The following is a 15,712-nucleotide window of genomic DNA, read 5'->3' on the forward strand; positions in this document are numbered from 1 at the left end:
CTGCCCATTTTTATATTCATTTGGAAATCTTTTTTGTAATAATTTATAGGCACTGTATATGTTAAGAAAATTAGCTCTTTGCGATAAGGATAGTGATTTTTCTCAGCTTATTCATGGGGGGGGGGTGTGTGTGTGTGTGTGTGTGTTTTCCCAATCAAATTGTTTTGTATTTTTATATGGTCAGATATATCAGTTTCTTCTTGTGGTGTGTACCTTTTGCTTTTTTTTGTAACTCTTTATTTTGGAATAATTATTGATTCATGGGAAGTTGCAAAAATAGTATAGAAAGGTCCCTGTACCCTTCACCCAGTTTCTCTTGAAGGTTACATCTTACATAATTTACAGTACAATATGAAAATCAGGAAATTGGCATTGATACAATGTGTGTCATTTTATGCCATCTTGTCGCATGTGTAGATATATGTAACTACCATAGCAGTCAAGATGCAGGACTGTTCTACCACCATAAAAATCTGCCTCATACTTCCCCTGTATAGTCACACCCACCCCCTCACCCTCACCCTGCCATCCCCTGACAGCCACTAACCTGTTCTCCATCTCTATAATGTTATCATTTCAAGAATATTTGAGGGGCTGGCCTGGTGGTGTAGCGGTTAAGTTCCCATGCTCCACTTTGGCGGCCTGGGGTTTTCCGGTGTGGATCCTGGTGTGGATCTACGCACTGCTTATCAAGCCATGCTGTGGCAGGCGTTGCACATATAAAGTAGAGGAAGATGGGCTAGGACGTTAGCTCAGGGCCAGTCTTCCTCAGCAAAAAAGAGGATTGGCAGCAGATGTTAGCTCAGGGCTAATCTTCCTCAGAAAAAAGGATTGGCGGTGGATGTTAACTCAGGGCTGATCTTCCTCCAAAAAAAAAAATTAATAAAAATCTCAATCACAACCCTGTATAATTTTCAATATTGAATATATTTTTAAAAATGGAATGTTTGATAAGTGGAATCATATTATGTGACCTTTTGAGATTGGCTTTTTTTACTCTGCCCCTCCCCCCATTCCTACCCCTGGCAACTGCTAATCTGTTCTCCATCTCCTCATTATGAGTTGGATTTTCCCGCTGCTCTGCATGCCTGGTAATTTTCGATTGGATGCCAGGCATTATGATTTTCCCTTGTGTGCTGGCTACCTTTGTATTCCTCAACGTCTTCCTGAGCTTTGCTCTGGGGTGTGTTAAGTGACTCGGAAACAGTCGGATCCTTTTGAGTCTTGCTTTGAAGATTTGCTGCGTGACACCAGAGCAGCTTTCAGTGTCAGAGTCATTTTTTTCCATGACCCTGAGGCGAGACCCTTCTGAGCACCCTGCCCGAGGCCACCTGAATTATGAGGTTTGCCATTTTGGCCAGTGGGGAGGGGGGTGGGCAGCCACTAGTCCCTGTCCTGCTGTAGGGCTGGGCATAGTTAACCTTTCATCCTTTGGGGGAAGGGAGGAGTCCTTTCACGGCCTCCCTCCAGTAGTTTCCTCACACACTTGTGCTGATCGGTGGTCTGCAGATTGCTTCAGCAGGACCCCCTGTGGATATGCAGGGTTCTCTCCCTCTGCTGCTCTCTTCAGTCCTTTCCTTCAGAAACTCCAGCTGCCAGGACTCTCTGATCCATTTCCTAAACCCAGAGTATCTGCTTGCCTCTGCTTCAATTCCCCTTCCTGCTCTGTGGCCTGAAAGTTCTCTTAAAGGGCACACCTTGTTTGTTTCCTGCCTACTGGCCTTGCTTCATGTATATTGTCCAGTTTATTTATTTGTTTCAGGCAGGAGGATAAGTCCAGTCCCTGGTCCTCCATCTTAGCCAGAAGCAGAAAACCTGTTCATTGGCACTTAAACAAACAAAAGCAAACTTTGCCAAAATAAAATTCCCAGAATGTAATTGTATAAAAGATGTTTATTATTGTGATTATATATTATGACTTCAAACTGAAACTTTCTCAAAATGGGGGGATGGCGGGACACACATTACAGTGACTATCTGTTAAGAATTTACTAGATGTCAGGCATGATGTTGAACACCTTGCATGGATCACCTCATTTACTCTTCATTGCTGTGTGAAGTGGAATTCCTCCCAGTCTGTAGTTGAAGACATGGGCTTAGAGAAGTAACTTCTCTTGGCATTTGAAAATAAGAAAATTATTTACAAAGTATTCTTTCTCAGACTTAGTTGTATAGAAAGGATTATTTTGTTTTAATGTAAGTGATCTGCAGGAAAACCAATCAGCATTTCACCTGATAGCAGCAGCAGTCTCTGTGTAGCAACACAAGTGACAGCTTTGTGTCTCCAAGTGGAGTTCTTATCTTAAGTTAGAGCCTCAGATAGAGTTATGGGAAATTTTTATTTGTAGAAAAAAGGAGGAACATATTCTTTTGGAGGATATCTCTAGACAAATGGGGAGACTAAACTGGGAGTCTTTGTTCGTTTAGTCTCTGAAACCACCCTAGTTGCTGTTGTTGACATTGGCAGCCTGCCAGAGAGAAATCAAATGAATTTTTAAAATCATATGTTTTTTTCAGTAATGGGAGTAGGATGGAGCCAGAGAGGATAGAAGATTACTCAAATTAATAATGTGACTTCCAAAGATTTAGATAAGCTTCTTTTCATATAGCACAGTGATTTAAGTATTTGAGTGATCAAACCTTAGTGAAATTGGATTAAGAGGATGTAACAATATACAATAATGGAAACAGAATGGATTCTATTTAAGAAAAAGAAACACTTTTGGCTTTACATGGGAAGTCTGAGAAATTCTGGGCATTGACCTTATTTCATTCTTTTGATGACATTAAATTGTAATAGGTTTATTTTACACCTCAGGATACATTCTGAGCCCTCATTAGCATCACAAATTTTGTTCCCATAAGATGAAAAATACCTTGACAGACACACAGGTTGGCTGAACTAACAGGTCGCCCCATGAGAGTTGTGGGCTGGTATCATTCCCACCCTCACATAACTGTTTGGCCTTCACATGTTGGTAAGTATTATGGGCTTGCAGTGTTTATTGTTCTTAGAATTGAATATTATTTTTCCTTCTCCATTACATGGGCTATGGCTATTTTAAACCAAAATTTAACTGTCCTTAAGCAGCTGCCCTTATTTTTATTTTGCTATGTTTTAAAAGTAATGATTGGGGCCCGCCCCGTGGCCGAGTGGTTAAGTTTGCGCGCTCTGATTCAGGGGCCCAGGATTTTGCCGGTTTGAATCCTGAGCGCGGACATGGCACCGCTCATCAGGCCACGCTGAGGCAGCATCCTACATGCCACAACTAGAAGGACCACAACTGAAAATACACAACTATGTACCAGGGAGCTTTGGGAGAAAAAGGAAAAATAAAATCTTTTAAAAAAAATTTTCAAAAAAAAAAAAGTAATGATTTATGTCATGTTGATTGTTTTTAATAGAGATAAAATTTCAGCACTCCATTTTGACTGTATTCAGGAAATCAAGGCTAACTAAAGCCTGACAATTGGCTGGTACTCAGAAAAAAAAAATGAAACTGTAACTGAAAATTGCTGATTGTTGAATATCACTGTCCAGTACACTCCCATTCGGAAGACTCAAAGGTGTGAAAAGTGCAATTTACAAAATTGATGTTTACAATCTCTGTTTAACACGTATTCCATTCTAGCTGTTGGAACTCTCAACCTACCTCCTCACTTCTCTAATCAGTATAATGGAACAAAATTGTTTTCTCTTTTTTTAGCTTTAGCACTTTTCCGAATCATGGTTGGGTGTTTTGGTCTCTTGAGAGAAGTAGAATAACTTCACTTGGGGAAAGTTAATTAACATTCTTGAGCACTTAACTATGTGCTAATGGTTTACAAATGTTTTCTCTAATCTTTATGGTAACCTGTGAATTGAAGATCTTCACAGCATTGTACTGAGGGGTAAACAGGCTCACAGGGGTTAAGTGGCAGAGCTGAGGCTTGAACCCAGGTGTCTCTTCCAGGTCTGTGCTCTTTCCACCGTGATGTTCTGTTTCTAGTCATAAGGGCTTGAGTTGATAGCAGATTCTTTATTCATCTACACTGTGGTATGAATGCCAAAAAATCAACAGCACTGCAGTCTCAGACTTTAAAGATAGACGAATGGTCCTGTGTCTAGAGTGGTGGTTCTCAGTGTGAGGAGAATCACCTGGGAGAGCTTTTGTAAAATGTACCTGACCGAAATTCATTTTTCCCAACCTGGACCTACTGTAATAACCTTTGGGAATGGGTCCTAGATGGGTATACTGTGAAAAAGCTCCTCAAGGAATTCTGGTGCATGGTCCCAGTTAAATACTGATATAGAATAAGGGAGATAATAGACTTGCTTTATTTCCTGCTGACAGAAATTTACCTGATCTGCTGTAACATAAAAGTGACAAGCCCACGATGTCCTGTATTAACTAAAAATCTATTATCAAAACAGTATTTTCAGTGGAAAAGAAAAAGTTTGAAGCTAGAACTTGCAATAACAAGAATAGAGGTGTTTTTAACTTTTATTTTGACATAATTTCAGACTTAAAGTTGAGAAAATAGTACAAAGAATTCCTGAATACTCTTCCCCAAGATTTACCAAATGTTAACATTTTGCAACATTTGCTGTGTCATTCTCTCTTTCTATATACATGTATATGTGTGTATGTACGTGTGTGTGTCTGAGTATAATTTTTTTCCTGAGAGTAAATTGCAGACACTATTCTCCTTTATCCCTAAATACTCTTTGGTGTGAATTTCCTAAACACAAAGATGTTCTCTTACATAAGCACAGTGCATTTATCAAAAGTTAGAAATTAACATTGATATAATAGTATTATTTAAATTTCTGATGTCATTCAAGTTCTTTAGTTGGCTCACTAATGTCCCAAGAAAGGTTGTTTTTTAGCTATAAATGTATTCCTGCAAAACCTTAATATCCCTGCATAAATTCTATGTTTGATCACATCTAACTTTTACCCCCAAATAATAGCTATTGTTTTCCTGCCACCATCAACACTAAAATTAGATTGGCCTCAAATTTTTCCCATGGTAATGCATTAGCTAGAAAGAAATAAGTACCAGCAACTACTGAAAGAAAGTTTGGTGCATGTATTCCTGAACAATCATTGTCACTATGGTAATAAATTAGAATGGAAAAGATATAAAATCTTGTAAAAAAAGAAACTCCCTAAGAACTTAGCAAAAAAAAATTTATGAATCTCTAAAGTGGAACACCCAAAAAGTGTTCAGAATTCAGAGAATGATTGAAATTTCCTCCTGGGTAGAAGAGCCAAGCCGTTAAACAAGAACCTGGGGAGGCAGTGAGAACATCTTTACAAAAGACAGGAAAACAAGGATACTGCAGAATGTAACTGAAAAAAAAAAATCAACTCTAAATTATGAAATGATTAAGGAGCCAAATGAAAATAATTTAACACAAAATAGGTTTGGAGACTAGAGCATTGAGATCTTACCTGGAAATAATAACACCTAACTAGGTAAGCAAAGGAAACAAATAACAGAAAAGGTAATAAAGGCTATGCTCAAAGACACTTCTAAGAGCATTAATTTTTTAATCTGCAAATAGGAAGTTCAGAGAGTTATCATAGCATGAGAGTGAAACACCAGCTTTGGATTCTGTTAGGGAACAGGTCTGTGTTAGAATCCTGTTTCAGTCGCTTACTAGTTGAGAACTTTTAACCCCTCTGTGCCATGGTTTCCTCTCAGAAAAGGAGAGCATGTTATCAGTCTCCGAGTTGTTAGAAGCAGTATATGAAATCATGTATATGGCATTTTGTCCCATGCTTATCACAATACCAATGATAGATACCAAAGCATTTATCTGTAAAACTCCTGAGGACACAGAGAGTACAATTAAATATTTAAAGTTGAGGGGCAGACAACATTGGAAGGGTTAACAGTAAGGATACGTCAGGTCTCTTGTCTGAGATCTCAAAATATCTGTGGTAATAAAACTATGGGTAGAACTAAAGAAAAAAATCATCTCCCAACTAAGCTGTTGTTCACAATGAATACATTGTTGTGGATTTCCAGAGTCTATGGAACTTTGTAGATACAAAGATACAACTCATCTCCAAAAGCAGTTCAAGAATTGAGTCAAGCAGGGGCCCTGTATTAGCAAGCCTTGGAAAAAAATGATGAATAAAAAAGTATGTACAGTATGTAAAGTATGTACAGTAAGTACATTTAATAGGAAAAGAATTCCAAGGTATGTTAAAGAATAACAAGTTAGAAGGAGTGAAAAATTTTTTTCTTTTAAGGAAAAGGTTTAGGAAGGGAGAGGGATGTGGCAGTGTGTGTAACAAGAATTTTAATGCTTTTTATGATAAGGTAATTAGTAGAATTAGGTTAAGTTCCAGTGGGTTAAATAAGACTGTGTTCTAAGCATATTTCAGAAGGATTATTACATTAATGATTATTCAACAAATTTATTGGATACCTGTATTTAGTAATGTAGTCATGGTTTCTACTGTCTTGGACCTTAGGGTTTTGTGGGGGAAGAAAAGCAGGTAAAGTACTAAGGGGAAAAGAAATAGGAACAACAATAAAGAAATAAGATGTAGTCCACATAGAACATTTGTACCAGGAAATTTAAACAGGGTAAGCACCTATGAAAATAAAAGCCTTAGGATTAAGAAATAAACACAATAATAAGGTGACATTAAAAAAGAGATACAAACCTAAAGTTTTGAACAAAAAATAATGGACTAGGTTAAGCTGTGTGGAGAAAATAAAGGTAGTAGTTACATCATTAGCAAAAGGGTGAGTAAGAGAAGATAGGTCATTCTATAATAAAAGGCACAGTAAATAATGAAACTCTAACAATGTTAAGTTGTGTTCCCCACCATAGTAATAAAATGTACAAAGGACAAAGTTTTACATGTAAGGAATAGAATGGAAACTAGTTGAAGTAGAAGAGCTTGATAACCCTCTTTTAGAGTTGTAGTCATTCCTTCAAGAGTATAAACTGAGTATTTTGGCGTTGGGTTAGGTTTGCAGCGGAAGAGTAGGGGTCAAGCACAAACACTAAGACCGTAAAACTTGATTTTAAAAGAATTTCAGACTTACACAAAAATTGCAAGAGTAGTGTAAAGAAACAGATTCACGTTAACGTTTTGCCATATTTGCTTTATCATTTTCTCTCTCTATCCGCACATACACACTATTTGAGAGTAAGTTGTAGACATGATGCTCCTTTACCCCTACGTAACTTCATTGTGTAGTTTTGAAGAGCAAGATATTCACTTCAATAACTACAGTGCAATTATCAAAATCAGGAAATTTGATACTGATATAATCCTATTATGTAATGTACACAGCTTATTAAAATTTTGCCAATTATCCCAATTCTGTCCTTTTAGCAATTTTTCCTTTCCATTCCAGGATCCAATCTCAGACCACGCATGCCATTTGGTTTCATGTCATTTTAATCTCATTCTGTACCAGTTTCTCAGCCTTTTTCTCATTTCCAAACCTCTGAATTCCCCACCTCCTCCTTCACTTTCAGCAGATAACACTGCTTCCTAGTTTAATAGAGGAAATAAGAGTCATTAGAGAGGAATTTTCTCCATTTCTCTTTACTCACCTACTTGTCACTGTGCCCACCTTCTCCTTTTCCCTCCTCTTACAATAGAGAATGTATCTTTGCTCTTAGCTAATACCATCCCTCCACTCCTGCTCTCAATCTTTGCCCCCCACGTCCTCAAGAACCCTGTCCTACTTCTATATCCCTTTCTCCTGTCCTGGATTCTTCCCATCATTTATTTGTTCCTTCAGCAAATAAATTTGGGTGTCCATTATGTGTCTGGCCCTCTTCAAGATGCTGGGGCTAAAGCAGCGAAAGAGAAAAACAAGGTCTTTGCTTTCATGGAGCTTTCAAACATGCCCATACCTCACATGTTGAAGAAAACACAACAGAAAACAGTTTTCCCAATCCCACTTCCCCTTCAAATCCATCTTGTCTTTCCCCTCACCTTCACTGCCAAACTCAAATGTGTCTCCATTTATGCTTTCTCACCATTCATGCACGTGCCTCACTCCACTCTAGTCTGGCTTTTAGCCCTTCACTCTATTGAAGTGGATCTTGCTAATGTCATCAGTGACATCCATGTTGAAAATCTAGTGAACTTTTTAAGTGTCCGTCTTATGTAGCATTTGATTAGAAGAGTGGGAGTGTGAGGCCAAGTGAAGACAGTGTTTCAAGGAGGGCATAATCAGGTAAATTGAGGACCAGCAATAGATCATTGGTGATCTTGACATATTATGAACAGTAATCCTTTTCAGACTCAGATAGCAGTTCTTCAACAATGGTTGTGGATGAAATGGAATGGAACAAATGCTTATGAAGTACCTTTGATGTGCTAGGCATTGTGCTAAAAAAATCTTGCATTTAAAAAAAATATAAAACTCTGTGAGAGTAGGGATGATGTTTATCCTTATTTAATTGATGAGGAAATAGGCTTAAAGGTATTAAAATTTTACCAAGGTCATATAGCAGTACAGAGACCAATGCTGCATATTTTCGGCAACAGTTTGAGCCAGTATTTTCTTCACATTCATTGCTGAGTACTATTTGGCCTCACTTTTTACTTAGGAAGACGTCAGGGAGAAGTCCCAATCCAGATCAAAAGGTATGAATGCAAAGAATGTTTAAGAACATATTGCCAAACTAAGTGGGCATAAGTCACTGGACCAAACCATGCTCTGCAGTGTTTTGTTATAATACCTGATCTTTTGTATTCTTCATAAACAATGGTCTGAAGACTTTAGATCTTTAAATTTAGCCTCTGTTCAGTTTTTGTAATCTTTTCACTAATCCTTTCAAATGTTATTTGGTGCCTGTTTATGATTTCCTTTTCAAAAATTGCATAAGCATATAGTGAGGTTTTGTTTCTACTGCCTGAAATGTTGAATTAAATTCTATTCTAATTGCTTCTATACAATGGTTTCCTCTATATGAATTTCCTCCATAATAGTTCTACACTTCCATTCTTTAGTATCAAGTCTAATATATTCACTTCCCCAGAAGCTGTCTATCAAAAAACTTATTCTAGGAAATCTTTTTTAGCTCCTTCCAATGCCTGCCTTTCTCTTTGAATCCCCTTGGAAGAAATTACTAGGTTTTTGTGGGCTAACTGAAGTTTTCCATTTTTCTCTTTCTGTGCCATATTTCAGAGCAGGGCTAGTCTTGGGCTAGGCGGCATAAAGTTAATAAGTTTTCTTATTTAATTGTAGACTTCGTAATATTTCCCTAACCTGGTAAAACATTTATACTGTGACAATCATGTTGTCCTTAGGGTGTGTCCCTGTCCTGCCTGTAGAATCTGAATCCTGGGAGGATTGTATGCCACTCTTTTCTTTAAATCTTCATGTTTGTGAGATATAGTTTACTGACAGCAGATTTTTATTTTTGTTTATTTGCAGATGTTCGTACACAAGCCATGTACCAGATGATGGATCAAGGCTTTGTAGGACTTATTTTTTCCTGTTTCATAGAAGATAAAAACACAAAGGTATTGTGTGTGTGTGTGTGTGCATGTATGTGTGTGTGTGTATTTATACACACACACACACACATAGAATAGAGAAAATCTTTTTGCAATTTTAATAGAGTGGCCAGGGAAGGTTTCAATGAGAGGGGTCATTGAGTCAGGACCTGAAGAAAGTGAGGGAACAAGTCTTCTGGATTTCTTGGGGGAAGAACGTTCCAGGCTGAGGAAATAGCCAGTGCAAAGACCTTGAGGTGAGTGTGGCATGTTCAGGGGACATCGAGGAAGTCATTGTGGCTGCAGCAGAGCAAGGAATACTAGGACCATATGTCCCAGTTTGCCTCTGTCAGTCCCAGTTTTACCCCATTATCTCAGGCTCCTATTCAGTTAGCACCTTTCCTTCTTGGAAATGTCCTGGTTTGGACGATAACTCATTTGGCTATCCCACAGTTAGGTCTGAAAGATAGCTGGGGACCAGATCTTAAAAGGCCTTGGCTTTGACTCTGAGCTGGGAACCCACTAGAGTGTGACTTTATGTTTTAATGGGATGTCTCTGGCTATTGTCTTGATAATAGACTGGACGGGGGGTGGAAGTGGGAGCATGGGGAGGGAATGGATGCAGAATCCATGATATCTGTGAAACCAGTTAGGAAGATATTGCAGTAATCTATGCAAGAGATGATGGAGATTTGACCACAGTGGTAGTGGTGGAAGCAATAAGTGGCTGGATTCTGCATATATTTTGATGGCTAATAATAGTAACAAGTGCTACCATTTATCACCTATTGTATGGTGCCTACTTATTAGGTGTTTTACATATGTATACTCGAACCCTGACAATAAACCTATCAGGACTATTATCATCCATATTTTATGGATGAGCCAACTGAAGCTCAGAGAAGTTAAGCAGTTCAATCAATGGCTAGTCTTGCCATCCTCTATTTAGAGTGCTGTTGTTTGAATTTTATGTTCATGTCAAGAGGTTTTACTACGTGTCAGTTCAAAGAGAAAGAAAATTACTATTTAACATTGTAGGTATGAATTTTGTCAAGACTATCAAGTGTGTCCTGTTGTTTAGTACATTAGTTATATTCTCAGAATCTGTTAGTAATGAATATTCTTCATAAAATCACTCTTTTCCAGAAACATTAGAGTTCAGTATCTTGAACTTTATACTTCATTTGAAATGCTTTAGGCTTTGTCATCGTGAATTTATTTATTGTCACTATAAATAGATTCCACCTTTGGAATCTCTTTTAACTTTCCAGTTCCAGAGGGGCCTTTGAGTTTTAGGTTAGAGTCTACTAAATTGCTATACTTTTTTCAATATTAATCCTTCTCTGTGTGATATTTCTTTCTTTCTTTTTTTTGTTTTTGTTTTTGCGTAGACTGGTCGGGTACTCTACACTTGCTTTCAATCCATACAGGCCCAAAAGAGCTCTGAGTAAGTATGACAGAGACATATATATGTATTGGTGGGTTAATCTCCAGTCCAGGGCATTGATTGTTTTGTTTCATTTTATGTCTTTCACTGGTAAGACATTAAGAATTCTATAGTCTACTTATAGCAATTAATGTCTCTGTGAGAAGTTAAAATCTCTTTAACATCTTGGATGTTGGTGATCATAGAAGCAGTCTGTTCATTGCAATTGCATCACCACAGACCTGGTCCCATATTTCCTTTCCAGCAGTTATTCTAAACTGAATTGCACTGCTGCTTTTCCTTTCTCTCGTGAATTGTAAATCAAAGACTGGGTATGCAGAGTATAGACTCTTGTGTTTGCTGTGCCATAAACTTGTTTTCAGAATTACAGTGTCTCATTTAAATGTTTGCACAGCTTAGTTTCCTCATTTAAATTCAGTTCGACCTAAATTAGCAAATCTTTTTTTTTTTGAGGAAGATTATCCCTGAGCTAACTACTGCCAATCCTCCTCTTTTTGCTGAGGAAGACTGGCCCTGAGCTAACATCCATGCCCATCTTCCTCTCCTTTATACGTGGGACGCCTACCACAGCATGGCTTTTGCCAAGTGGTGCCGTGTCCACACCCAGGATTCAAACTGGCGAGCCCTGGGCTGCTGAGAAGCGGAACAAGCAAACCTAACCGCTGAGTCACTGGGCCGGCCCCTAAATTAGCAAATCTTAATTCAATATCTACTATATGCCAGGTACCATGGTTGGCACAATGAAAGCCAAGTTCATTATCTAATTGAGAGACAGAAGCAAAGGCTGTCTTAAATTTTTTCTTATAATTATCAATTTATTATTATTGGATGGTTTGAAATAGCAGAGTGGGAAAAAAAAACAGATGCCTGTCACTACAGAACTGATTTAAAAATTGTGATGCATCTAAAGAATTAAATAATATGCAGCCCTTAAAATAATACAAGGAAGCTCGGTAGTAATACAGAAATATCTCCAAGATAAGTTGTTAAATAAAGGCAAGGTACAAGAATGGTGTGTATAGCAGGCTGCCATTTGTGTAAGGATATGGAAGAGAAATATATACATGAACCCACAGCATACTTGCTTATAAAAACATAGAATATCTGGAAGGAAACATATCAGTCACCTCAGCAGAAAGGAATTAGAAATGAGGGATGTGGAGACTTCATTGTATCCTTTACATAGCTTTGGAATGTTGAACCATACAAAAGTGTCATGTGGTCAAGGAACTTTAATTTTTACAGTTTTGCTTAACCTGATAGATGCATGTGCGTAAAAATATCACATGGTACAGAAGAACTTATAATAGTCTCACTTCTTAGAAGGAATCACTTCTAATATTCTTTTTAGTTCTTCTGATGTTTACTTTGATATCTTTAAATAATATACTTTTGACACTCTTTCTTGATTTAATAATTTTAGATATTATCTATTCTTATTGTGTTATCTTGCTCTCAAAAATAGGATTTAGCTCACTTACACTGCCCCATCTTCATTCTCCCAAATATAGTCACATTACTGCTTTTCATTCTGTTCTTCTGTTGGTTACTTTTCTAATCTTAAATAGTTTACTCCTTTATTTGTTCTTTTTCTTAATTGCAATAACATTGGTTTAGAACGTCATGTAAATTTCAGGTGTACATCATTATATTTTGATTTCTGTGTAGATTACATCATGCTCATCGCCCAAAGACTAATTATAATCCATCACCACACACGTGTGCCTAATCACCCCTTTCGTCCTCCTCCCTCCCCCCCCTTCCCCTCTGGTAACCACCAATCCAATCTCTGTCTCTATGTGATTGTTTGTTGTTGCTTTTATCTTCTACTTATGAGTGAGATCATACTGTATTTGACTTTCTCCTTCTGACTTATTTCGCTTAGCAGAATACCCTCAAGGTCCATCCATGTTGTCACAAATGGTCGGATTTCATTGTTTCTTTTTGTTTTTTCTTAAAGTATGGCACCTGAGGTAACATCTGTTGCCAATCTTATTTTTTTTTTCCTTCTTCTCCCCAAAGCCCCCCAGTACATAGTTGATATTCTAGTTGTAGGTCCTTCTGGTGGTGCTGTGTGGGACGTCACCTCAGCATGGCTTGATGAGTGGTGCCATGTCTGTGCCCAGGATCCAAACTGTCAAAACCCAGGGCCAGCAAAGCAGAGCACATGAACTTAACTGCTCGGCCATTGGGCTGGCCCCTTCGTTGTTTCTTATGGCTGAGTAGTATTCCATTGTGTATATATACCACATCTTCTTTATCCATTTGTCACCTGATGGGCACCAAGGTTGCTTCCAAGTCTTGGCTATTGTGAATAATGCTGCAGTGAACAAAGGGGTACATGTATCTTTATACATTTGTGTTCTCATGTTCTTTTGATAAATACCCAGCAGTGGAATAGCTGGATCGTATGGTAGATCTATTCTTAATTTTTTGAGGAATCTCCATACTGTTTTCCATAGTGGGTATACCAGTTTGCACTCCCACCAGCAGTGTACAAGGGTTACCTTCTCTCCACATCCCCTCCAACACTTGTTTCCTGTCTTGTTAGTTATAGCCATTCTGACAGGAGTGAGGTGACATCTCATTGTAGTTTTGATCTGCATTTCCCTGAGAGTGATGTTGAACATCTTTTCATGTGCCTGTTGGCCATCTGTATATCTTCTTTGGAGAAATGTCTGTTCAGATCTTTTGCCCATTTTTTTAAATTGGGTTGTTAGCTTTTTTGTTATTGAGATGTATGAGTTCTTTATATATTTTGGATGTTAACCCCTTATCAGATAAATGGTTTGCAAATATCTTCTCCCAATTGGTAGGTTGTCTTTTCATTTTGTTGATGCTTTCCTTTGCTATGCAGAAGCTTTTTAGTTTGATGTAGTCCCATTTGTTTGTTATTTCTGTTGTTTCCTTTGCCCGGTCAGTCACGGTACTTGAAAATACGCTGCTAAGACCAGTGTCGCAGAGTGTACTGCCTATGTTTTCTTCTAGAAGTTTCATGACTTCAAGTCTTACATTCAAGTCTTTAGTCCATTTTGAGTTAATTTGTGTGTATGGTATCAGATAATGGTCTACTTTCAATCTTTTGCATGTGGCTGTCCAGTTTTCCCAGCACCATTCATTGAACAGATTTTCCTTTCTCCATTGTATGTTCTTGGCTCCCTTGTCGAAAATTAGCTGTCCACAGATGTGTAGGTTTATTTCTGGGCTCTCGATTCTCTTCCATTGATCTGCGTGTCTGTTTTTGTGCCAGTACCATGCTGTTTTGGTTACTATAGCTTTGTAGTATATTTTGAAATCAGGGAGTGTGATACCTCCAGCTTTGTTCTTTTTCATCAGGATTCCTTTGTCTATTCGGGGTCTTTTGTTGTTCCATATAAATTTTAGGATTCTTTGCTCTATTTCTGTAAAAAATGTCATTGGAACTTTGACAGGGATTGCGTTGAGTCTGTAGATTGCCTTATGAAATAAGGACATTTTAACTATGCTAATTCTTCCAATCCAAGAGCACAGAACATCTTTCCATTTCTTTGTGTCTTCAGTTTCTTTCAACAATGTTTTATTGCTTTCAGTGTGCAGATCTTTTCACCTCTTTGGTTAAGTTTATTCCTAGATATTTTGTTCTTTTTGTAGCAATTGTGAGATTGTATTCCAAATTTCTCTTTCTGCTACTTTGTTGTTAGTATATAGAAATGCAACTGATTTTTGTATGTTGATTTTGTATCCTGCAACTTGACCATATTCATTTATTTCTAAAAGTTTTTTAGTGGGTTCTTGAGGGTTTTCTGTATATAAAATCATGTCATCTGCAAATGGTGACAGTTTCACTTCTTCCTTTCCAATTTGGATTCCTTTTATCTCTTTTTCTTGCCTGATTGCTCTGGCTAAGACTTCCACTACTGTGTTAAATAAGAGTGGTGACAGTGGGCATCCTTGTCCAGTTCCTGTTCTTAGAAGGATTGCTTTCAGTTTTTCTCCATTGGGAATGATAGTAGTTGGGGGTTTGTCATAGATGGCCTTTATTATATTGAGGTACTTTCCTTCTATACCCATTTTATTCAGAGTGTTTATCACAAGTGGATGCTGTATCTTGTCAAATGCTTTCTCTGCATTTATTGAGATAATCATCTGATTTTTATTCTTCATTTTGTTAATGTCGTCTATCACAGTGATTAATTTGCAGATGTTGAACCATCCCTGCATCCCTGTAATGAAACCCGCTTGATCCTGATGTAGGATCTTTTTAACGTATAGTTATATTTGATTTGGTACTGTTTTGTTGAGGATTTTTGCATTGATGTTCATCAGTGATATTGGCCTGTAATTTTCTTTTTTTGTGTTGTCCTTGTCTGGTTTTGGTATCAGGGTAGTGTCGGGTTTGTAGAATGAGTTAGGAAGCTTCCCCTCCTCTTCAATTTTTTGGAAGAGTTTGAGAAGGATAGGTATTGATTCTTCTTTGAATGTTTGGCAGAATTCACCAGGGAAGCCGTCTGATCCTGGACTTTTACTTTTTGGGAGGTTTTTTATTACCTTTTCAATCTCCTTACTGGTGGTTGTTCTATTCAAATTCTCTATTTCTTCTTGATTCAGTTTTGGAAGGTTGTAAGAATTTATCCATTTCTTCTAGATTATCCAATTTGTTGACGTATAGTTTTTCATAGTCTTCTCTTATTTTCTTTTGTATTTCTGAGTTGTAATTTCTCCTCTTTCATTTCTGATTTTATGTATTGGAGGCTTCTCTTTTTCTTAGCGGGTCTAGCTAAAAGTTTGTCAATTTTGTTTATCTTTTCAAAGAATC

General features: G+C 37.6%; 1 protein-coding gene across 2 annotated transcripts in view; it reads left to right on the forward strand.

The window, feature by feature from the left end:
* Positions 1-15,712, forward strand: part of BRCC3 (BRCA1/BRCA2-containing complex subunit 3) — a 106,079-nt gene that overhangs the window by 8,209 nt on the left and 82,158 nt on the right. For both annotated transcript variants that reach the window (XM_044764186.2, XM_014836841.3), the window contains 3 exons: positions 2,891-2,978; positions 9,409-9,497; positions 10,862-10,917. In XM_044764186.2, coding sequence (XP_044620121.1) covers positions 2,891-2,978; positions 9,409-9,497; positions 10,862-10,917 — 233 coding nt within the window. The remainder of the gene's footprint in view (positions 1-2,890; positions 2,979-9,408; positions 9,498-10,861; positions 10,918-15,712) is intronic.

Source organism: Equus asinus, chromosome X, assembly GCF_041296235.1.
Source record: "Equus asinus isolate D_3611 breed Donkey chromosome X, EquAss-T2T_v2, whole genome shotgun sequence".
In the NCBI taxonomy this organism is placed as follows: domain Eukaryota; kingdom Metazoa; phylum Chordata; class Mammalia; order Perissodactyla; family Equidae; genus Equus; species Equus asinus.